The following is a 25,233-nucleotide window of genomic DNA, read 5'->3' as shown; positions in this document are numbered from 1 at the left end:
CTTCGCTCTAACTAGGCTTCACTTTCAGTTTTACCTGACAAAGATTCAACCTTACATTGTTTGATAACCTGCGATGTGGGAAATAGCTATTACGAAGCATTGTGTTTGGGATAAAATTAATCATACTTACTTCTCTCTGGGGTATCAAGTTGCTCTATTATTTATCTGCGCCCTCAATGGACGACAGCGGTCACAGTACCTGCTATTTTTTCAAAGATCAGGATATATTTGAACCCCATGAAAAAATTGACCACAGTTTTGTAATATGAAATTTTTGTGTTGAAACCAGTAATTACTGTTGTATACCGTCGTTTATCAGGATATCTCTTTTATTTTCTTCATCCTGGCTCAATATGGAATTATACCTACCACAAAGGCAATGATAGCCTAGTGGTTTAGAAACTCGGCCTCTCGATCGAGGGGTCCGAGGTTCAAATCCCAGGCCTCTGATTTTTCAAAGTTATGTGCGTATTAGAAATTAATTATCACTTGCTAAACGGTGAAGGAAAACATCGTGAGGAAACCTGCATACCTGAGATATTAAAAAAAAAGATATTTCGAAGGTATGTGAAGTCTACCAATTCGCACTTGGTCAGCGCGGTGGACTATGGCCTAATCCTCACTCTGAGAGGAGACCCGTGCCCAGCAGTGTGACAGCAATGGGTTGATGATGATGATGATACCTACCACAGTCCATCACATTGTCCAAGTGTAAATTGGTAGAATTCACACATCCTTGAGAACTTTGTTTTAAGGGCTCTTAGGTTTCCTGACGATATTATTCTTCGCCATTTAACCAAGTTATAATAAATTTCTAATACGTTCATAACTTTTGAAAAATCACATGTGCGTGCGTGGTTTTGAACCTCGGAACATTCCAATTAAGAATTTTACCTACAAGATCACTGCTACTATAAATTCACTTGTCTAGTGTAGAAAACTATTACTGAATTGTGCTCAATCTAAATATATATAACTCAAAGGTGACTGACTGACATAGTGATCTATCAACGCACAGCCCCAACCACTGGACGGATCGGGCTGAAATTTGGCATGCAGGTAGGTGTTATGACGTAGGCATCTGCTAAGAAAGGATTTTGATCAATTCTACCCCCAAGGGGAAAAAATAGGGGATGAAAATATTACTTATAAACGCGAGCGAAGCCGCGGGCAAAAGCTCGTAGGATAAAGGGTCGTCATCAGATGAAGATAGTGACAGCATAATTCTGTGGTACAAGATGTCTAATTGCCTTCACACTTACAATAAATAATACTATTGTTACGCTACAACTTTACAAATATAAAGGGACGTTTGCAAATGGATTTTGGGTCTAGAGTTCCCCTGGGAGCTCTTAAGAATACCGTAAGCTCTCCGATTTGGTATGTTCCACCACGCTGGCGCTTATAGTGAACAACAAAAGACAAATGCATTTTGCATTTCCTGTCTCATGGATGTGATTTTGATTTTAACCTTATGCTAACATGTTTTTATTTGTCTTTATACAAAATTAATAAGTTACTTGATTGTGAGACACAAAGGCTGTTCGTTATTTACTAGTAGATCGAACAGCAGGAATATCAGATATTTCTACTCTTGTATGTCCCGTGATATGCAAAATTGCAAGCATTGCAACTTGTAGGAAAGACTTCAGTATAATACAGCGAATAATAATACGTATCTCCGTACATAAACAAGGAGTAAAGTGTAAACAAAAGAAAATTATCAATCAAATTATTTTAATAAAGCTCTTTAGTTGTTGTTAAGAATGTGTTGGAGACACATTATAAAAGGCTAGACGGTAAACAGTCTAACAAAGGAAATGGTAGTAAATCATTAGCACTCAGGTTACGCGTAAATCCAAAAAAATAACGCAAAATCCTTTAATTTTGGTTCTTCAAGTGTAAAACGGTCTAAGCTTACGTCTTAAGATAATCTCTTTTCCTTTTGTAAGAAATCTAATGACTTCTAAAGATGGTATAATGGTTATAAATTATATAACTCGCCTTACTGTTCCCACAAGGATAGAAAAATGGTACATTTTACTTGAAACGTAGGTAAAGTTAAAGAAATGGAAAGTATCCTCTTCTATTGGTCCTAAGTAAATACCTTTGTTACTACCCAGAAGGGACATTGAAATTCCTTCAATTTAAAATAATAAAATAACAATTATATTAGAGAATATAAGATTAGGTCAACAGCTACACCTGTGTGTAGTTTCAAACATTTATTTTTCAATATTTACGTAAAGATTGAATATAAAAAGCAACACAACGAAAAGTAACCAATATTTTTTGTCTATTTGTTTTTTTATCATTTCTCAAATTGTAACAATGAAATTAAGTTAAAGAAAATGAGATGTATGTGCTTATTTATTTTTTGCATGCATAGAGGAAACTCTAACTAAAGAGAGACAAAAATATAGATAAAATAAAAATAAACGAGTTTGGATTTGTGAATATTCTGTAATTTGAAAACGCAAGCAAAATAATGATTCGACGCCACTTCCATTTTGAGTTATACTTAAAGATAATCTCTTAAAGGCATATTTTAAAATATCATAAATCAAATTTCAAAATATAAGGCCTTATTATATTTAGTCATTATAGTCATAGTTATTTCTTTCTACATCAAATAGCCCACCAACCGCGCAATGATTTCGTGCATTAACACAATAATAGAATTGTTTAAACTTATTTATAAATTACGGTATCCTATAAATATCCTACGAATGCGACATTTTATCGACTACGTACTTAGTAGTTACTATCAAGTGACGTTATTCCATGTGTCAAGTGCACGCCTAAATTACGTAAGCAAAAGAAAGAGACGGAAGATATAGCTGTATCTCTCTAACCGTATAACTAGTAATTACAATTTAAAAAAGTGTAATATTGACCCGGAATATCATAATTCACAAAATGAGCACAAAATTGTAATACAAATTTTACAATGTGTGTTTTTATTTCGATCTCTATAAAAGCTAATTGACATTGTTTAAAAGAGTATCTAAAACCTACACATGCTTGCATGAGACATCACCGACAGCCTATTACCACAGTACAAATAGATCCTTATACTGTGCTATTATTGTCCCACTGCTGGGTACGCGTCTTCTCTCAGAATGAGAAGGATTAGGATATAGTCCACCGCGCTGGCCAAGTGCGTATTGGTAGACTTCACATACATTTGAGATTTTTTTATAAATCTCTCATCCCGTGCCCAGCAGTGGGACAGTAATGGGTTGATGATGATGTACAAAAATGCAAATAAAACAATTTCAATCATAATAAAATTTATGACAAATCTTTTAAAGTTATACAGAAATTGTATAAGAAAGAAAGATAGATTGACTAAAAATAGGTCAGTATTTGTTCTTATTATTTTACGCATTTTAAAATTGACCAAAAATAACAAACTAACCGTATGATTATACCGATACGCACTGTCCACCCTATAAGGATACAATTCAGTCAATTGGACGTGGCTCTCTGTGCACAGTACATTTTACACAGTTTGAAGTCTTTAAAAAACTAAAAAGACTTGACACACGGAAAGGCGCTGGTCCAGATAACTTACCTGCGGTATTCATAGCCAAATGTGCCGAGCCTCTCTCATTACCAGTTTGCATCATTTACAACAAATCTCTTCAAGCCGGAATCTTTCCAGATTTATGGAAGAGAGCAAGAATTGTACCAATTTATAAAAAAGGTGGCTGTAATAATATATCCAATTATCGGCCTATCTCAATAATATCCATTTTGCCTAAAATGTTTGAATCCCTTTTACACCCTCTTTTCCTCCGACACGTGCAACAAGCTATATCAGAGGAACAACATGGTTTCATGGTTTCCAGATCTACTGTGACTAACCTAGCTAACTTCTTTACGTTCGTCTCCAGTTCCGTCGACTCGGGCATTCAGGTTGATACTGTATATACAGACTTTTCTAAAGCATTTGATAAGGTCAATCACTCACTACTTATAAAGAAGCTTTCAAATTTTGGATTTGGAGGATCGTTGCTGTCATGGCTATCCTCCTAGAGAGTAGATCATCACAGGTGGTAGTCAAGGGCTACATGTCATCGCCGTACTATGCTACATCAGGAGTCCCACAGGGATCTATTCTAGGACCCCTCCTTTTCAACATTTTTCTCAATGATGTTACTAACTGCATGCGTAACTCTAAGTACTTTATATTTGCTGATGACCTTAAGATCGCAAAACAAATAAAATCTGAAAAGGATGCCAAAGCTCTCCAAGACGACGTTAATAGATTATCGGACTGGTGCAGTAATAATGGAATGCTCCTTAATCCTGATAAGTGCTCATTTATTAAATTCACTAGAAACCTTAAATCATTTGATATGGCATACCAAATAAATGGTGTTAAACTCCAACAACAACAGACTATACGTGATTTAGGCGTAACATTTGACTCCAAATTAAATTTTATCAATCATGTCGAAAACATATGTAAATCTGCTCGAAGTATGTTAGGCTTCTTATTCAGGAACTCCAAGGAATTTAAGAACATAAACACCAGAAAGCTACTATTTACTACTCTCGTTAGAAGTAAACTCGAATACTGCTCTGTTATTTGGAACCCTACCTACCAAATTCATAAGGACCGCATTGAGTCTATACAAAGGCGCTTTACTTCTTTCTATTTCCACGGATCAAATAAACGAGAACCGTACAGCAATCGTCTCCAAAATTTTAATCTTATGATGCTGTCGGACAGACGCAAAATGCATGACCTGACATTTTTGTTTAAGCAATTAAATAGCATCCTCGACAATTCTAACCTACTACATCACTTCTCACTCGCTGTTCCAAATAATTTACCACGGTATCCAAGACCTATACTTACCCATAGAATATACAAAACTAACTTAGGACGTAATTCTCTCATTCCTAGACTGTGTAAATTGCTACAAGAGTTTTTAAGCAAGGACGACACCTTAGACATCTTTCACGATAAACTTGCAGTGTTTAAAAATAAAATCTATAGGGTTTTGAACCCAAATTATTATAAAATCTAAGCACGTATGTAAAGTAATATCATAATATTTATAATATGTACAAACACTAACATTTTTTTTTTAAATCACAATTATATACATGTATATCATAAGTGCATCGCCACCATAAATATCATATTTATTATATATGTTATTCATGCCATATACTCATTGTTATAGTACATATTTCCATTTAATAATGCATAACATTTATATATATTTATTATCTATAAACATCAATTTCCTATTTTTTAGTAAGATTCTTGTTAATGCACCTTTAATTGCTACGCATGTTGTGTTCATACGTAACTAAAATTACAAAAAGACTAACTTTAAGACTTAGATCTGTAAGAACTGTTGTATTTTGTAATTTTGTGTATGATCCTTAAATAAATAAATAAATAAAATAAATAAATTATTATTAAGTTAGATACCACGCATAATGTGTGTGTGTGCGTGTGTGTGCGCGCGCGCGTGTGTGTGTGTTTGAACTCGTTTTTACTCACTTAAAACGGTTAAATTAATTCAAAATTTGAATTATCAAGAACCGATGACAATGCAGGATTTTAATAATTTTGTCCCATTGTCCTTATCAACCAGTAACTTAATAAATATTCAGCGCCGGAAGATAGCGTTAAATTAATAGAATCATTTACGAATTGGAAATTAACAACAATAATATTATAGTTTACTAGTTGACCCGGCAAACGTTGTGTTGCCATATAAATAAAAAAAATGTTAAGGGTGAACAACCCTTATCACTTAGGGGTATGAAAAATAGATAGTAGCCGATTCTCAGACCTACTGAATATGCATATAGAATTTGGTGAAAATCGGTAAAGCCGTTTCGGAGGAGTACGGTAACTAACATTGTGACACGAGAATTTTATAGATTTAAACTAATTATAAAAGTAAAAAGCAAAAAGGAATTTTATAATATAATAATTATATTACAATATAAAACTATAGGATTAAAATGTTTGACGAGATTTATGTCTCTCTTCTAAAAATAAAAGTATTAGAAAAACATTAAATAAATTTAGAAAAAGTTTACATTGTAAACGCTAATTCCTGTACCGGGAATCGAACCCGAGCCTCCTGGGTGAAAGCCAGGTATCCTAGCCACTAGACCATACAGGACATGTTATTGTGATTCAAAAACATGTATTGTTATGACTCTCTTCAGTCAATTTTGTACAATAAAATAAAAATGTTTTATTATTTTTTAAATAACTTTAATAACGTATGCCTTCTTATATTATAATGTTGCACAATATTTTGTACTTTCACACTATGAAAGTAGAGCACCATCTATGTTTGGCCCGAGAAACTTTTCTGTGGTGTGGCAGGGGCGCCACTGGCGGTGGCGATCATAAGTTGCTACATTGTCAAAAATAAGTGGAAAATAATTAAGATCGTAACTTTATTAATAATAATAATAATAACCATTTATTTCAGACAATATAAACAAAGATACAAAAGTATAATTGAATACAGAGGTCCACATCATATATACCTTACAGACTAACATACATATTAATATATACTTATAACTAAATCACTTATTTGCGGCGACGTGAGACGCGGGTCTGGTGACTGCCGGGGGTCCTCTCCGTCCACGGAATTTCCGGAACACAACTCCCTTCGGCCACAGCTCCTCCTTCAGGAAGGTCGACAATTGCTCGGTTGGGACGCGTACAACAAATGAACTAAAGTTCACTGCGTTACGCGCCTCCAACTTCTCGACCACCAGTCGGGAATTGGTGTTGATCGCCAAGTACTCCACTACGTCAGACGGCTTCGTGTTGTAGTGAAGCCGCGAGACATACACGAGCGTTACGGGAACAGCAGGACGCAGTACATGATCCGCTCCTGTCGGTGCTGTGCCACATTGGTTACGACAAGGAGGCTTCTTCCTCTTCCGCTCGACTTTAATAAAGCCATCCTTGTCTGCCACATCGTTGGACACCGCACTGCGAGGGGGTTCGATGCGGGGTTTCCCGCTTTCCCTCTCTGGCCTCGTTGTCTTCCGCTTCCTGGGTAGCTGGCGGGAGGCAGCTGCGGCGTAGTCACGTTGAGGCGTGGACATGACGACGCACGGCGACACCTCGGCGGGGGGAGGTGCGGGGCGGTTGACGCACGTGTCACCACATGCGGGCGCAGCGGTCGGGGTCGTGTCAAGTTTCGCAGACTCGAAACTTGCTGACGAGGTGTTACATGCCCCACGACGCGTGTTGATGTTAGTAACCTCTGGCGACCTACTTACTGCCACAGTATTACGTAATATAGCAACTTCAGCCCGTAGGTCGCTGATGGTGTCTTGCGAGGCTTCTAGCTTCAATACTACTTCCGCCAGGCTTGTCTTCAGTGCTGTGATGTCCTTCAACAGCCTGGTTACATCCACATGGTCGAACGTGACGGGCGGCAGCTTGTGGATGTTCTTCGCCACAAAAGCAGGCAGGTCATCAGGGTCAGTCACCTTCAGGAGATTGATGATGTCCTGGAGTCCCTTTTCTCCCTTTTCGTCCTTCCTGCGGGAAGGCATCCGGTCGCTCATCCCTAGCGACTCAAACAGGAGGATCTTAGCACTGCCGATCTCCTCGCGTGTAAAGTTGTTCTTACAGATTTGGATGATGCTGACTTCATCCATGGTGTCGATGGCGTGTTGTATAAACGCCAACACCTCATTGGCTATGAGTTGTTCAGATCTCATAGCCATTTTACGTGCAGCGGCGATCGCCGCGCAAATCGCGAATACGAAATATGAATATTCGGAAGCGCTGTGTTTGCGTCCGTCACCGAGCTCATACAACACCCGAATTTATTATTGACATAAAAATTAATAACTTTTAACCTTGATTAGTAAAGATACTTCGCCGCCTTGAAATTGAATGAAGCCACAAACGGCTTATTAGTAAGTTCTTTTTTTTTAATCTTGACAAATAAAAACATTTTTAGAGAAAATTTACGAATGAATAACTAATACTGCGTAATTTACGTTATAAATAAATAATTATTTCAAATATTTAAGGGGCATTTCAGCACGGAGACGTGGCAAAACTTTTTTACGCAACTATTTCAATTCTCAAAACTGGGTACATCTTCTTGTTAGGAGTCATAGATAAGTAAAGATTACTCACTCCTAACAAGAAAATGTATCATTCATATGCATGTGCAAAAAGCGAGTATTTCAATATTAAAAACAGACACTCCAATTTTATTTATATGTATAGATGTATAGACTGAAATGACATTTATATGAAAATCTGTAGCCATTTCACTTCCTACTTCAAACCGGCCTGTGTTCTACCCACGCTTGGGATAACACCATCGAGTTCTCAATTTATTGATTTTCGTCTGCGTATCTTCAAATGACTTGTAAAATAAATTATGTAGGTAACAGTCAGTAATATTTATAGCATTCGTCTTCTATATTTGGCATAAGTTTTCACAGTTTACAAGGCTTGATTTAGAACTTTAATAAATAAAATAGCCTAATCTTAATCAAATTGGGAACTCCATTTGAGATGCAAATTAAAACTCCGTAAGCTGGCTCAGTATATATCAATATATACGTGTACATATTTAAAAGCAATAATTTTGCCTGATTTTTAAATTAATTTTGAACGTTGGTAGAAAAAAAGGTGTTAAGTAAATATTAAATAGTTGCTTAGTCTATTACTAATAACTTGCGAAGGTCTTAAAATGCCCTTTGTAAGGTTTATCTACACTTATAATAATATATAATATCATAAAGAGGAAAACTTTGTTTGTTTGTTTGGTTGTAATGAATAGGCTCAAAAACTACTGGACCGATTTTAAAAATTCTTTCACCATTCGTAAGCTACATTATCCACGAGTAACATAGGCTATATTTTATATGAAATATATTTGATAAATAGATTTTGAGGCGGTAAAAAGTTTGCCGGGACAGCTAGTTTTTTATAATATTGAAGTAGTAAACGGACATGGTAAGTGATAGCCTAGTGCCTCTCGATCGAGGGGTCCGAGGTTCAAATCCCAGGCACGCACCTCTGATTTTTCAAAGTTATGTGCGTATTAGAAATTATTTATCATTTGCTAAACGGTGAAGGAAAACATCGTGAGGAAACCTGCATACCTGAGAGATTTATAAAGAAAAAATCTCAAAGGTATGCGAAGTCTACCAATACGCACTTGGCCAGCGCGGTGGACTATGGCCTCATCCTTCTCATTATGAGAGGAGACCCGTGCTCAGCAGTGGGTCAGTAATGGGTTGTGATGAAACGGACATGCAGACCACCTGATGGTCAGTGGCTACTACCGCCAATGAACATCAGTAATTAATCTCACATAAGATTAGACTTCTACCCGAGGTTGGCCACAGATGCGTTGCTAGCTTGCTACCACTACGAATTAAGTTGGAAGCCTTCAGATAAGTATACAGGGTGAATTTTTCAAACGGGCCTTCAGGGGCAAATTCGAAACTATAAGGATTAGCGAAAAATGCTGGAAGGAGTTACGAGCCCGATTTTGATAAAAACTACAACTGCATCATTACTATTTTAAAATATCTTTTTCACTAGCCGGGAATCGAACGGGTTCATTTTGAAAAAAAATACACCCCCTATATTGTTCCACTATCTGATAGTGTTGCTTATAAGGATCAAATTCTGGGAAGTAATGATAAATGACAAACTAAAGAAAAAGCCTCAATTTTAAGAAAATGCATATTTTTTTTGTATTTATTTGGCATTTAAGTTTCCGCCAATCATTAACTTAAGCATTTCGCGTATTAACATTTTTTTTGACCAAATGTTTTAAATCATTCGAAGACGGATGTTTTGTTCTCCAAGAATTTATATTTTTATGTTCGACTTAGTTAAGGTTATTTTAGGACCATTATAATAAATTTTAAACTAGCTATAAGCGCAGAGTTTCGCTTAATACTGATGTAAAGTTGACAATTTGCGAGAATGACTTTTTCGAGTCAAATTCGAGTGATTACATTACAAAGATATTGAAAATAATTTTCAACGTTAAAACGAAGTTATAAACAACAGAAAACAATAATATACTAATTAATCAATTATCTATTTTTATTATAAAGTGAATCTTAAAAACGGCGGGAACTTAGTTGCCAACCTATTACTTCCTCATACTAAGCCGTGTGTCATGGCTAAAACATCGAAGAATTTGTTGGTTAATCAACTAATTCTTCAATGTTATAACTTTTGTATAGTCCTAAAGAATTATACATAAGTTATATGTTGTGTATAATCCTTAAGAATTAGTATGCCGATATATGAAAAAATATGTATTTTCTTCAAAATTTTCCTTTTTCCTTAATTTGCCACATAACATTACTTTCCAGAATTTGATCCTTATAAACGAACGACACGAAGTGGAATAATACAGAGGGTATATTTTTTTTAAATGAACTCGTTCGATTCCCGGCTAAGGAAAAAGATATTTTAAAAAACTAATGATACAGTTTTAGTTTTTATCAAAATCGGCCTCGTAACTCCTTTCAGCATTTTTCGTTAATCCTTATAGTTTCGGATTTGGCCCTGAAGGCCTATTTGAAAAAAATACCCTGTATATTCCTTACCACACGTTTAACACTGCTATTATAACAGAAATATGAGTGGCGGTGGTCCCGGAGTCGAACCACAAAGGGTTCTATCACCTTCAAAGGTCTATGACCAGTTCTAGCGATTTTGAGTCATTTAACAAACAGATCTCTATTTTAACGAGGAAGCTTCTAAGAAGTCTATCTTCTAATTTCATAGACAAAGAGTAACTTTCGCACAATTATATAGGGTTAACAGTAATCAGCAGAAGTATTTATATCTATTTGGTATTTATATAACTCATAACCTTCGATCACTAATAAGAACTAGATACACAATCAGCGACAAAAGAACGGCGCGACGAAAAGAGCACCCAAATAGACATTTGGGTGCACAAACCTGTCAAAGTGATAGCTTATGACAGCTAGCTTATGTCGTAAAAATTTATTGCTTTTGGTAAGCAGTTTTTAACACCTTTAAATAATAGTGATAAGGTTGATTTTGCATTAATTTTAGATTCTGTCGCTTAGAATTTTATAAACACGTTTGACGCCACTTTTGAAGTTTATTTTTGTATGGGATTGTGTATCTAGTTCTTATTTGTGATCGAAGCTCATAACTGTATATTTATTATTGGAGAAATATGAACAGCACTAAAAAAGAGTTTTACCTGATGAAAGCTAATGTTTTGCGAGCGCATGTAGATATGTATGTATGTCTCATTCTTTGGCCCTTCAGTCCAAACGGCTTGACAGATTTTAACAGACTCTTATTATTATTATTATTTTATAATATAAGAGTAGCAGACGAGCATGCAGTCCACCTGATGGTAAGTGGCTACTGCCGCCCATGGACATCTGTAATCAACCCCAGATAGGATTAGAAATTCCTACTTGAGGTCGCTCACAGATGCGCCGCTACCCCTGAGGACTAAGCTGAAACGCCTCGGAAAAGTCTGTCTCCCTTACCACACCCTTCAAACCGGAACACAGCAGCGCATAACACTGCTGTTATTAGGTGGAAATAGGTGGTAGGTCTTATGCCGTCATATTCTGATTCTCTGGGCTAGCAAAAATGAAAATGTATGATTTTATTATTATATTTATCGACATCCACCCATTACGGTCCCATTACTGGACCATAGGTCTGATGTATGTGAAGAATGTGACAGATCCTTACTAATATTATAAATCTGAAAGTAACTCTGTCTGTCTGTCTGTCTTTCTGGTTGTCTCTTCGTCACGCCTAAACCACTGAACCGATTTTAATGAAATTTTGTACAAAGATAGTCTGGGTCCCGAGAATAGAGATAGGATAATCCCGGAAATCCCACGGGTATTAGAGATGGCGATCTAATATCGATTAATCGGAGAATCGATCTTTTGGACCCAAAACATCGATTATTTTAATCGATATTAGTAAGGATTGAATCGTAAACTATGCATTTGATTAAGTGATGATCTTTAGCAAAGTTGAAGGTACGAAGTTTCAGTTTTATGTATGTTAGTATGTTATATTTATTAACGCGGGCGAAGCCGCGGGCAAATACTAGTTAGGCCATAATCCATCGCGTTGGCCAAGTGCGAAAAGATAGAGTTATCATACCTTTAAGAATGTTTGCAGGTTTCCTCACTATGTTTTCTTTTGAAAAATCAGATGTGTCCCTGAGATAACCCTTAAAACCCTTGATAGAGAGGTCTCATTTCAACCACTAGCCTGTCACTGTTTCTTTAATAATTATTCTGTCATAACCAAGTAAGGAAGTATACTAATCATAAATATATTATTCTCAGCCCTATGAGAGTAGCAAATTCTAAAAATAGCAAAAGTAAACAGTATGTTTGTCCGGATTTCTGCAAACCGGGAACGCCAAGGAAGTGTTGCTAATACAGAAAATCAATATGGCTGACTGGTTCTACTACGAATTGTTAGCTTTAAGTTTTAACTGTCACTGGAAAGTCATGTGTACAATATTATAGTCCACACCAAACTGCTAGTCCGCTCTGAAGTTGCGAGCAGGTGTAGTCATACAATTTGCTGTGGCGACGAGATTTATTTCTATATTCAGAGCGGACTAGCAGTTTTACGCGGACTATACTTATACATTGTAATAGTTTTATCGATGGACAAAAGTTTAAATGAGATCTATGTATATGTCGGCGATAACCCACTACCGCGCTTTATTAATAAACTGAACGAAACGACTTTAATATGAGAATCACTTTTATTCACTTTTATTAACAATTCGGGCAGAGTAACGGCTTACACGACTGATTAAATGCGAATGAATCACGCTCTACCAGCGCGTGGACTTAAATACTACTCGAGTGACAAACAGCGTAAGAACTACCCTCTCACATTACTTGTTTTGTTATAACAAGTGACGTGATTCACAATAAATTTAACTATTAATAAAATAACATTATAGTTAAAATATTGTTTTAAAAATACGAGAATAAATATTTAATATTATTATAATTCATATAATTTATTTGGTATGACTAACAAAGTGTGTTGAAGTACTACCGGAAGTCGTCCATATTTTAATCTAAATATTAATTCCACATTGACAATCAAAATTAACATGATAAATATTAATATTATATATTATAAAATGTCTCGCCGCCCATATATACTTGTCATTTCATCATTATCATCAACCTATTACAGTCCCACTGCTGGGCACGGGTCTCCTCTCAGAATGAGGATTAGGCAGCGCTGGCAAAGTGCGTCTTGGTAGACTTCGCATACCTACTTTTTGAAAACTATTTATTTATCATAAATTTCAAAAAAAATGTCAAAACAATAAATCTTAATCGAAATTATCTAAAATTTTGGTTATATATTGGTATGGAGAACAATGTCTCTCAATATACTGTTTTTAAAGTTGTGTAGTGTATTCGTAAACTTACTACTCGAAAGGCAATGTTGCTAATATAGAAAATCAATAGGCTTTGGTACTGGGAAATGGTTTTAGGTTTACAGAAGTAAAGTAAGTAAAGTATGGTTTACCAAAGAACGTATGAAAAGTTCATAGACTTTAGAGGAATCCTAACTAATATTATAAAGGCTGAGTCTATTAATACAGGTACTGTACGAACAATTTATAATTATTAATACGGTTACCGTACGAATAATTTATAATTATTAATACGGGTACTGGACAAACAATTTATTATTATCCGATTCGAACCGGTAGATTTTGAGAAATCTCAAAAAAACTACAAAAATATTTTTTTTGAATTTTTTTTTTTTTTTAATAACTTTTAAACGGCTCTACCGATCGATTTTAGAAACTAAGCTCTTAACATCAAAAAATGACGTCGATCGCCATCAGCCCGTTCGAAATCAATTTAAAAAAAATAATAATAATAATAAAAAAAAACCTAACCTAACCTAACCAATTGAATAAAAAAAAATTGAATTTGTCACATTGTTTAAAGAAAAAAAAAATTGAATAAATGTACGAATAAATATAATTTATTAGTCCAGTACCTGTACAAATAGTCACATTGTATTATAAATGCGAATGTCAGTTTGTTTATTTGCTACACTTTCACGTCTTAACTACATAACCGATTGACAACAAATTGTTAGGGGTTCAAAGAAGGACATAGGCAACCTTTTTTGTCCCTGTAGTCTCGGGACTAGAATACGGCTATATATATAGGGCTACGGTATACTCTGCCTGTCGTATGAGGCGACTAAAAGGGGGCTTTCGGGGTCGCGGGCGGCAAGAGTGGCAGCTCGAACCGTCCAGCAAGTAACCCCGGGAAGGACGGCGGTGTGTGTGGCCGCATACCGTTGTAAACACTAGGTGTGTGAGAGGAGCGTAAACTGCTCCCCCAGGGAAGAGCCCGATTGGGGCATCGCGCTCGGAGGACTCCGGTTGTGTTCCATCGGAGATCCCTGAGTTCTCCACCAAGCGCCGAGGACGGCCACCGGGGGGGTTTAGGGCGGTAAAAATCCCACATAACCCTGCGTCGCTCCCACGTCGTCAGGTACCTTTTGAAGGTTTCCCCCTCATAAACAAAAAAAAGGCAACCTTTTATACCAAAAAAGTACTGTTCCCGAGGAATAGATAAAAACTTCTGACTGCGAGCGAAGCTGCCGGTAAAACTTAGTTATAAACAAGTAATTAGTAAATATAGAAATTGCAGTTATATTAACATAAAACGCTTAAATGTAAATTGATATTAAGTAAGTATCTACTTTGCTTTTTCAGGTAAGATCACTTATAAATATATTTTTTCTATCGACCCGATATTTGAACCCTTTGTGTTTCGTCTCCGGAGGCACCATTGCCACAACTTTTTCTGCCGAATAACAGTAGTGTAGCGCTGCTGTGTTTCAGTTTGAAGACATACTTATTCGAGGCGTTCCAGCTTAGTCCTCAGGGGTAGCGGCATATCTGTGGCCGACCTCAGGTAGGAATCTAGTCTTACCTGGGGTTGATTATAGATGTCCAAGGGCGGCAATAGCCACTTATCATCAAGCGGACTGCATGCTCACTACTACTCGCTGCTACTCTTATATTATACAATAAATATAGTTCAAAAAACTAAAAAACACGCTTTTATGATAAAATCAACTAAAAACCTTTCGGTATTGTATTTCATTCTTTCATACATGCAGAGTAAGATAAGAATGTATGTTGATCTCTTTCTACTAAAAAACGGAGTTACTCACTGACAAACATACAAGTTTTTTTTTACAAAAAGTGAAGCTAAAATAAAGCGTGTAAAAAGAAGTGTCTAGAAGATAAAAGTAGTTATCAACTCGATCACACCCATTCTCTTACTATATCGTTGTCCTGGACAAAATCATTATATTATTAAATACACTATTCACAGAATCCTTTGAAAGTGGTAGAACCCTTTATGATTGGACTTCGGCGGCACTATCGTCACACCTATTTCTGTCTCATAACAACATTATTAAGCGCTGCTGTGTTCTGGTTTGAAGTGTGGTAAGGGGATACTTTTCCAAGGGATTCCAACTTTGTCCTCAGGGGTAGCGGCGGTGGCCTACCTTAGGTAGGAATCTAATCTTACCTGTGGTTTATTACAGATGTCCATGGGCGGCAGTAGCCACTTACAAGTGGACTGCATGCTCGTCTGCTACTTTAATATTATATAAAATAGAAGTGTTTAGAAGAAAACATTAGCTATCATCTCGATCACACCCATTCACTCACAAATCGTTGTCCTGCGCAAAATCATTATTAACAATAATGTTGAATACGCTATTCACGGAATCCTTTTATACCACAACGGAAGCAATCGCGTGGTTGCCCCATTATTATTGTATTCGTTTCGTGCGAAAATATAAATATTTTGTTGTGAAAGTGCTTCTAAGTACGGTATCTTTGAAGAGCTTATGAATGGAAGTGTATACAAATAGTTTTTTGGGTTTTTACGTTGAAAATGTTAGGAATTTTCATACAAGTTGAGAATAGCGGTAGTTACTGTTAAGAGCGCGGTTTAGTAAGGCTTTTTATAAACTTTTATTTGTGCACTTTGTGCGCAATAAAAGTGTTAAGTACTGTTGTTTTGGTTTGAAGGGTGTGGTAATGAGATCAGTTAACAGGTTCTCCAAATGACTAGTAGCTTTTTAAGTTTCCGTGTCCAAAAAGTAAAAACGAAACTTTTTTTTAAAGTGTAGTAACACGAACATGCATTCCACCTGATGGTAAGTGGCTACTGCCGCCCATGGACATTTGTAATCAACACCAGATAGGATTAGATATTCCTACCCGAATACACGGCCACGTCGGCCACAGATGCGCCGCTACTCCTGAGGACTAAGCTGGAACGCCTCGTAAAAGTATATCTCGCTTACCATACCCTTCAAACCAGAACACAGCAGCGTCTAACTCTGCTGTTATTAGGCTAAAATAGGTGTGGCGGTGGTGCCGTCGAAGTCGAACCACAAATGGTTCTACTACCTTCAAACTCTGTTACCAAGCCTGCGCTGTCAGTCCATCTGTCACAGCTCTGTGCACAGTATGTATAATATTGGCCGCTATAACAACAAATACGAAAAATTAAAAGCTTGAAAATAAAAGGGGGTTACCATACAAGAAAACGCTATGTTTCCGCATTTTTCGCTTATTAATTGAACCATAATACGTAGACGGTTAAAATTTTCAGAATGCATGTAAATACATGAATGCTATAATAAGATGTACTAAAATAATTAATAATAATATTATTAATACAATACCTTCGATCAACAATTGTAGATCGAAGTTCAATACCATTCATTTTTAACAGGCTTTTTTATTTATTTATTCATTTATTGCATCAAATATGGTACACTATAATGGTATATTTTGACAATGTTCTGCACATTTGGGCAATATCGGCATGCAATGATATAAAAGTAATGTTAAATAAATTTGGTGACATTTGTAATTGATTGTAATTTTATATAATATGGAATCTAATTCTGAAATAAATGATTATTATTAATATTATAAACTAAACATAAATTAAAATAACACAATATGATACACTTAAATACAAAAGTTAAATAAAAGTTTTAATGAATTTTTATTCAATTTAATTTCTATACAAACTGACGTCTATTCTTTCCTTGTCTCAACGCTTCAGCAAAATCGTCTTCGTACCCAAAAACTTTATAAATCCTCGATTTAAGAACAGTCTCATCATCACTATAACTCGACTCTATTTTCCGTCTCCCAAAATTCCGAAAATCAGAATTTCTAATCGGCTTCTCATGAAATAAAGCATCGTCTAAATTAGCTTTCAGTTTTTCTTCGTCAGTTACTGAAGAGTCTTCAACTATATTGTCCTCTTTTGGGAAAAATGTACGTAATTCTTGATTTTTGTCTACATTATTTCGTTGCAATATTGTAAATCGTCTCGATATATCTGAATATCTTCTACGTTTTTCATTATTTTTCCAAATTTGGTCCTTTATACTTACAGTATTCTTTACGTATCTATTACTTGGTTTTTTTGTCTTTCCATATCTTAAATCTTTGTTGTTCTTACCTATTTCTTTTACCTTTTTAACGAATTGATTATTTTCATCTTTTGTGAAGAGAAAGAGGACTAAATTATTGCTTCTATCTTTTGTAACTAAAGCGATATTTTTTGGAGTTGTTTTAAAGAAATATTTAGTTCTATTTAAACGGTAACTACCTTTAGTGGAAACACCATTTTTATTTAAAGTTTTTTGGAAATATTTCTCCTTTATTGGCGTTTTTTCAACTCCGTCTAAATCATCTTCGAAATCAACAAGCTCAAAAGTTCCTGTTTCATTTTGAAAAATTTTGACTTTACGTTTCTTCATTTTCTTCAAAACATATCTCTTAATGACATATTTGCTCTTCACCTTCCTCGTGACCCTCGTCGGCTTCTCTGTCGTTGTTGTTGTTGTCGTGTGCTTGCTTCTCCACTGCCTCCAGCGGTTCGGGTCACGTTTCATTCTGTATCTATTGAGTCTGTACTTGAAAGCTTTCTTTATGGTCTCGTTCTTACTAAATGCTGCGTACTTGTTTGGTATTGTTGTTAATTTGGTTGTTGTTAATTTCGTCAGTGGTGTGGGTAGTGTCTTTATTTTTTTAGTCCGTTGGTTCCATGTTGTTATATTCTTTTTTTCTGAAACATTTAGATTTTTTTTTATATAATATAGGTGTAGCAGATGAGCATGCAGTCAACCCGATGGTAACTGACTACTACCGCCCACGGACATCTGTAATCAACCCTAGATAGGATAAGATATTCCTATCTGAGGTCGGCCATGGATGCGCAGCTACCACTGAGGACTAAGCTGAAACGCCTCGGAAAAGTCTGTCTCCCTTGCCACACCCTTCAAAACGGAACACAGTAGCGCCTAACACTGCTGTTATTAGGCAGAAATAGGTGTGGCGGTGGTGCCGCCGGAGTCGAACCACAAAGGGTTCTACCACCACCTTCAAATGCAAATGTGCTTTTCATTCAAAAATAAACATCTGCGTGATTACGCTTAGAGCATAATTGAGGCTGTTAGAACCAGAATAACCTAACTACAAAAAACATGATTTACAATATAGAGAAAAGTAAAGATGTGCAACATTTTTAAATTACGAAAATACAGATAAGGTAAAGTCACCTAATGCCGAGGGGTTCTGAAATTGGCACCAAATTCCGTGGTATTTACAAAAACGACTTTTATAAACTATTTACCAACTCATTTTTACTGAAAGCTATGTTATTTAATAGATAATTTATCACTCTATTGTCATATGGCTATCATAATAGTATTATGTGTATGGTTTTTTAAATAATCGCATAGTTTTGCATTAGTGCCTTCATCAAACGTATGCTTCATACATTTTGGGCCTTTTGCACGTGAATGTCACGATTTCTCAAATAGTGATTTTTTCAATAAATTTGCACGTGTGTGATAGTGTTTCGATGAAAACATTATATTGATTATATATGGAATCGATAACATTTACATATTGTGCTTATTTCTTAACAGATAAGAGTAAAATAAGTTTAAAAATACAGCGGCATTAGGTGCCAAATATTTTGGCCTGTCCCTTAAACCGAGGTATACCACGGAATAGCAATCTCATAGACTTGTTTTTAATATCAATTTTTGCAGTTGTTTTTATGAATAAGCACGTCTTGCTTTGAATTTGACAAGTTTAATACTCAATTAATATCGAAATCATTTTCCGAGGTACTGCATTGCACTGCGTTACCTAATTATATAATATCAAAGATGACCTATCTATGTACTTTCCTAATTTCTTCTATGGGACAACTAAGGAGAGAAAATGAAATTCATCCAGATATCGATGTAATATTGAACAAGTATTGTATATTATTATGTACATATTTCAAAAATGCATCTTTCTGCCTCTAAATTGTGTAAAAATATTTTATTATTTAATAATCGGAATTTGGAAACGTGATTTTTAGTTACGAAACGCTATTCCGATGTATATAAATCGGAATTGGGTTATATGGGCATATTAATCCGCGGCATAACCGCAAAATACTATACAGGGTGTTTAAAGTTTTCATCAGTTTTTAAGAACTATTTCTATTGTTTTTATCAGTAATTAGCTTAATCCTAATTAATGAAGAATTAACATTGTTATACGATTTAAATATATATTTAAATAAGAACTAGAACATTTTACGACGATTTCATTTGAGTAAATTACTCGAAACGAAATAATTCTACAAATGTCATGACGATATTCCATATTATTATTATTTCTGGTGTACTATAATAAACGCTAGTATAATGTACACAATGAAGAATGTCCAAAATTGTATTGTAGATACACGAATTGACTGCTGTTTAAAAAAATACATGATATAGTAAAATTAACCAGTCAAGAAACTATACTGTAAAAAAGTTTTATTTTGGCAGCTTCCCTTTAATCATAGCTAAGAACACTTTTGATAAAGCTACTCTTTTACTAATAAAAAAAAATTAAATCGAAATTGAAACGTAATTCAATAACTAACATTTATTTTTATACACCATGTAGCAGTCGTTCTATCTCTTTCACTCCCTTATTTTGTACACTCGGAATTAGGAACCAAATACATCGGAATAAGGATTTTTACATCGGAATTAGGGTTTTCTGACTTGGTTCATATTTATATAAAATACATATTTAAATCAATATTTAATCGTAAAATGCATATTCTATTTCAAGAGTATATATAATAAAGCTTCCGATAAAATTATCTAATTCCTTATTAAGCCGTAGCAAATGCTTAATATCTGACGCTCTTTCTAGTTTTGGTGAAAATACCGCGGAAATAGGTGACTTTACCTTACGTTACTCTGGTTCTAGCCTCTTTACGTTCTAGTATGATCTAGTAAATCAACACTAACTTCGTGTCTGTTCCGTGGTCTGTTTCCCCGAGTACCGTCTTCTCGGCACGGGGTACCCGCTGAAGAACAGCCTAATCACCAGCTCATCCAGTTGTTTCACTATCAGCTTCTCTTTCGTTGTCCCGTACATCCGTTTGAAGGGCGCTAAGATCACAGCATCCATCATCTCATGAACTATTTCTTTCGGTGTCTTTGGGGTATTTGGAAATTCGCTTAAATCTTCAATTAATTTAATGACTCTCCGGCCCTCGTCAGGTTGGTAGAGCGTATCTACGTCGGCCATAAGGCTGGCTATTTCAGCGCCTAGTGAGTCTCGGTCTAACATTAAGAACTTTCCGACGGAGGATTGGCCTGTAAAAGTAGAGTGAATAAAATTAGAAGGTGAAGCCTTGTGGTTCAATTTCCGGCGGCACAACCGCCACACCTATTTTTGCCTATTAACGCTAGGTTAAGCGCTACTGTGTTCTGATTTGAAGGGTAAGGGAGACATACTTTACTGAGGCGTTCCAGCTTAGTTTTCAGGGGTAGCAGCGCATTTGTGGTAGACTTCAGGTAGGAATATCTAATCCTATCTGGGGTTGATTACAAATGTCCATGGGCGGCAGTAGCTACTTATCATCAGGTGGACTGCATGCCGTCTGCTGACCCTATGTTATTAAAAAAATGGTTGAACTTTTTAGGTGTTTTTGTCGCTGATGCCAGTGGCGAGATAGGCGAGAAAATCAACGAAATACTAACTACACAACTAAAGGGGGTTTCTGGGGTTGCGGATGGCAAGAGTGGGAGCTCGAATCGCCTGAACAGCGACTCTAGGACGGACTGTATGTGTGTTCGCAAACTGTCGTACACACCAGACGGTGTGGCGAGCGTCATGCTCAGCTGGGCGACGCCGGACGGCACGTGCTTAAAGAACTCCTGTTGCGTGCCTTTGGAGAACTCGGAGTTCTCAACGAATAAGGACGCTAGCCGGGGGTTTCTCGTGCGGTAAGTTTGAAGGTGGTAGAACCCTTTGTGGTTCGACTCCGGCGGCACCTATTTCTACCTAATAACAGCAGTGTTAGGCGCTGCTGTGTTCCGGTTTGAAGGGTGTGGTAAGGGAGACAGACTTTACCGAGGCGTTCCAGCTTAGTCCTCAAGGGTAGCGCGCATCTGTGGCCGACCTCAGGTAGGAATTTCTAATCCTATCTGAGGTGGATTACAGATGTCCACGGGCGGCTGTAGCGACTTACCATCAGGTGGACTGTATGCTCGTCTGCTACTCCTATGTTATAAAAAAAAGAAAAAAGTACAACATGACCCCATGTTGCACCCACGTCACTGAGTAACTTTTGAAGATTTGCTCCTCATCAACGAAAATTAGGAAGATTCATACTTTGAATAACATCAGCTGGCACGCTGTTTAACGACTGGACCATGGTATTCAAGGCAGCTATTGTAGATTTCCCGAAGCCAGCGAATTGCCCAGCGAGTTCTAAACTAAAAATATGAAAATATAATACTTAAGCATAGATTAGTAAAGATACTTCGCCGCCTTGAAATTGAATGAAGCCACAAACGGCTTATTAGTAAGTTCTTTTTTGAATTCTTGACAAATAAAAACATTTTTAGAGAAAATTTACGATTAAATAACTAACACTGCGTAATTTACATAACAAATAAATAATTATTTTAAATATTTTAGGGACATTTTAGCACGGAGACGTGGCAAAACTTTTTTACCCAACTATTTCAATTCTCAAAACTGGGTACATTTTCTTGTTAGGAATGAGTAATCTTTACTAATCTATGTACTTAAGTTAAAGAATTACTACGGTATTTTCTCCAAAACCTCAAATTTTTCGAAGTTGTGCGTGCGTACTTATTACAATTTAATTTGAATGTGGTGGTCCTCTATGGTTTGGTCAATTTTTATAATATAGGAATAACATACGTAAATGCATCTGATGGTAAGTGACTACCGCCGCATAGGCATCTATGATCAATCCCACATATGATTCAATTTCTGTCTGCAGTTGGCTGCAGATGCACCGCTACTCCTGAGAACTAAGCTGGAAGGCCCGGAAAAGTATGTGTCCCTTACCACACCCTTCAAACCATAACGCAGCAGCGCTACACTGCTGTTATAACAGGAATAGGTGTGGTGGTGGTGCCGCCGGAGTCGAACCACAATGGCTTCCACCTGCACCTTCACTTCCCCTTTGTATGTGTGTGTATGTCTGTGCGTTTGTGGTTGTCTCTTTTCATCCCTCCTTTTCTCATCATTCTCTCTATTTTCCTCTCGAACGGTTTCTACCACAAGAGGAGGTGAACCTCTTTTGTGTATGTGTGTGTGTGTGTGTGTGTGTGTGTGTGTTTGTGTTTGTGTTTGAGTTTGTGTTTGTGTTTCTTTCTGTCTCTCTTTTTATCATCATTCTCTCTCTTTTCCCCTCATAACTTACTCAAAGATCTCTCGCTCCAACTCACGAAACAAGACTTGGGCGACGTCGTGGTCTTTCTGGGGGATAATCTTGAACAGCTCAAACAGGAAGGTGGTGAAGTAGCCACCGTGTATCTGCTCCATATCGAGATGGAACTCTCGGGATATCGCACTTTCAGTTGTCGTTGGTACAGTGTAGGTTGTAGCTGGAATTGTGGTGTTTAGGAAGTTATATTCGCATATTGAAAGCAGTGATAGCCTAGAGGTTAAGAAATTCGGCCTCTCGATCGAGGGGTCCGAGGTTCAAAACCCAGGAAATCTGATTTTTCAAAGTTATGTGCGTATTAGAAATTAATTATCACTTGCTAAACGGTGAAGGAAAACATCGTGAGGAAACCTGCATACCTGCAACCTGCATACAAAAAAAAATCTGAAAGGTATGTGAAGTCTACCTATACGCACTTGTCCAGCGCGGTGAACTATGGCCTAATCCTTCTCATTATGAGAGGAGACCCGTGCCCAGCAGTGGGACAGTAATGGGTTGTTGATGATGATGATGATGATTCGCGCCAAAACTCAATTCTGAAGATAATGCGCGCAGCTGTAGTCAGAGAGCCAATGCGAACACAACTACAAGCATATACTCCGTAGCAACGTAAGCACACTAACGCAGATATGTCCCCGCGGGTGAGAGCAGCGGAGGGTGCCGGGGGCCTGCGCTGTCTGTTCCGCTAATATCTACAATTTGCTATTGCGACGCGACTCGTTTCTATATTCAGAACAGACTAGCAGTTTGGCGCGGACTCTATGTGATGTTAGTTTTGAAGATCACAAATGCGTTGATCAACTAAGTTATTAAGTTGAACAATTAAGTTATTTGAAGTTTAAGTGTTTCGTATTATTGCCTCTATGAGTTAGCTTTGTTAAGAACAAACATAATCGAATCGGTCGAATTGAGAAACCTCCTTGTTTTTGAAGTCGGTTAAAAAGTAAAATTATATAATTCATTGTGTTTTATTATTAAACAGCTAGCCATTTCATTAAATATAGTAACATAAGCCATGTTAAAAACTATCAAAAAAGTTTTAAAAGACAAGTTTTTCACATCGTTACTTAGTACCTATATAAGGAAATTTGCGTGTCGGCCATCTTATATTTATAGCAACGTTGTTTTGTGTTTCGTGTTCTTGACAGAAAACCCATTTGTTGCCATATTGTATTGTGCCTGAACAATTATTCGTCCGCCATCTTGGGGTGTCCGACATATTGGCATTACAATGACGTCACATATTGGCATTACAATGACGTCACTAATCATGATTTGTCTTCTACTGCAAACGTGTATACAAAATTGCAGCCCAACTATTTTAAAATCATCATCATCAACCCATTACTGTCCCACTGCTGGGCACGGGTCTCCTCTCATAATGAGAAGGATTAGGCCATAGTCCACCGCGCTGGCCAAATGCGTATTGGTAGACTTTACATACCTTTGAGATTTTTTTTACAAATCTCTCAGGTATGCAGGTTTCCTCACGATGTTTTCCTTCACCATTTAGCAAGTGATAATTAATTTCTAATACGCACATAATTTTGAAAAATCAGAGGTGCGTGCCTGGGATTTGAACCTCGGACCCCTCGATCGAGATGCCGAGTTTCTTAACCACTAGGCTATCACTGCTATTTTAAAATTATGTTTTAAAATTAAGGCAAGTTATGCCAATCTTTGGACAGCAAAACAGTGGATTGTTTATTAATAATGGTATTGTCTTACCTTCTTGCATCGGTAACGGTGGGGGCTGAGGGCGTGTGGGTCCAAAGTCAGGGAACGTCATACCCGAGGGGTAGTGTATAGCATACGTCGTCATATGCGCCGGTAATGTTGTCCACTGACTCTCTGTTGTTGGCGTTTCCGGAAACGTCATTATCAACTCTGTTGTTGTTTCCGTCACAGGCTCTTGCATGCTTGGTGTAATATTTGAGTCTTCCATTGGCTTGGGAACCGTTTCGCTTGGCACAGTAGCGACATCTGTGACACTAGTGACATCTGTGTTAATAGTAGAGACACCGAATGCAAGCAACGATATTCCAAATGTTGGCTTTGAGACACTAGCGCCCTCTACGTTGGTTGTAGAGTCTGTTGAGGCAGTGAATTGCGGTATATCATAAATAGACGGGTGTATCCCCTGATAAAATGTTGTAGCCTTTGTTGTTGTTGTTTCCTTTGTTGTAGGGATCGTTACATATATGACTGGTGTTGTTTCTGTGGGTGGAAAATTATTTGTAATGGCGTTTGGGAAAGATGTTTCTTTTCCAATTAAGTACAGACACATAAGGGAAGAGAAAGGTCTAGAATCTATGCTTACAGTAA

The 25,233-nt window shown here is 36.7% G+C and overlaps 2 protein-coding genes and 1 non-coding gene across 3 annotated transcripts; all 3 read right to left on the bottom strand.

Annotated features, from left to right (window-relative positions):
• Positions 1 to 6,089: 6,089 nt before the first annotated feature.
• Positions 6,090 to 6,161, bottom strand: TRNAE-UUC (transfer RNA glutamic acid (anticodon UUC)). The gene has a single exon. It is a non-coding gene; the product is annotated as a tRNA-Glu (tRNA).
• Positions 6,162 to 6,473: 312 nt separating this feature from the next.
• On the bottom strand, positions 6,474 to 7,740 carry LOC140755374 (uncharacterized). The gene has a single exon (XM_073090569.1). It carries the CDS (start codon positions 7,738 to 7,740, stop codon positions 6,580 to 6,582), a length of 1,161 nt encoding a protein of 386 aa, XP_072946670.1. The 3' UTR covers positions 6,474 to 6,579.
• A 7,616-nt stretch (positions 7,741 to 15,356) lies between these two features.
• Positions 15,357 to 21,930, bottom strand: LOC140755373 (uncharacterized). The gene is made up of 6 exons (XM_073090567.1): positions 21,819 to 21,930; positions 20,447 to 20,797; positions 17,743 to 18,201; positions 17,158 to 17,391; positions 15,771 to 15,781; positions 15,357 to 15,386 (listed from the first exon to the last, which is right to left on the bottom strand). Exons 1-6 carry the CDS (start codon positions 21,859 to 21,861, stop codon positions 15,357 to 15,359), a joined length of 1,128 nt encoding a protein of 375 aa, XP_072946668.1. The 5' UTR covers positions 21,862 to 21,930.
• Between the last annotated feature and the right edge of the window lie 3,303 nt (positions 21,931 to 25,233).

This window comes from Epargyreus clarus, unplaced genomic scaffold (assembly GCF_041222505.1).
Source record: "Epargyreus clarus isolate Ecla_fem2 unplaced genomic scaffold, WU_Ecla_fem_2.2 ptg000033l, whole genome shotgun sequence".
Lineage (NCBI taxonomy): Eukaryota > Metazoa > Arthropoda > Insecta > Lepidoptera > Hesperiidae > Epargyreus > Epargyreus clarus.
Note: the sequence above shows the minus strand (reverse complement) of the source record. Positions and strands in the feature narration are given on the sequence as shown.

What these genes read in the sequence shown, in the direction of transcription:
- LOC140755374 (XM_073090569.1), bottom strand. Translation starts at nt 7,740, where the DNA reads ATGGCTATGAGATCTGAACAACTCATAGCCAATGAGGTGTTGGCGTTT.
- LOC140755373 (XM_073090567.1), bottom strand. Translation starts at nt 21,861, where the DNA reads ATGGTCCAGTCGTTAAACAGCGTGCCAGCTGATGTTATTCAAA. An exon ending in GACCACGGAACAGACACGAA is followed by an intron (nt 18,202 to 20,446) that starts GTTAGTGTTGAT and finishes TAAATGTTTCAG; the next exon opens with AAAAAAAGAATATAACAACA. An exon ending in AAATGGTGTTTCCACTAAAG is followed by an intron (nt 17,392 to 17,742) that starts GTAGTTACCGTT and finishes TTTTCCCAAAAG; the next exon opens with AGGACAATATAGTTGAAGAC.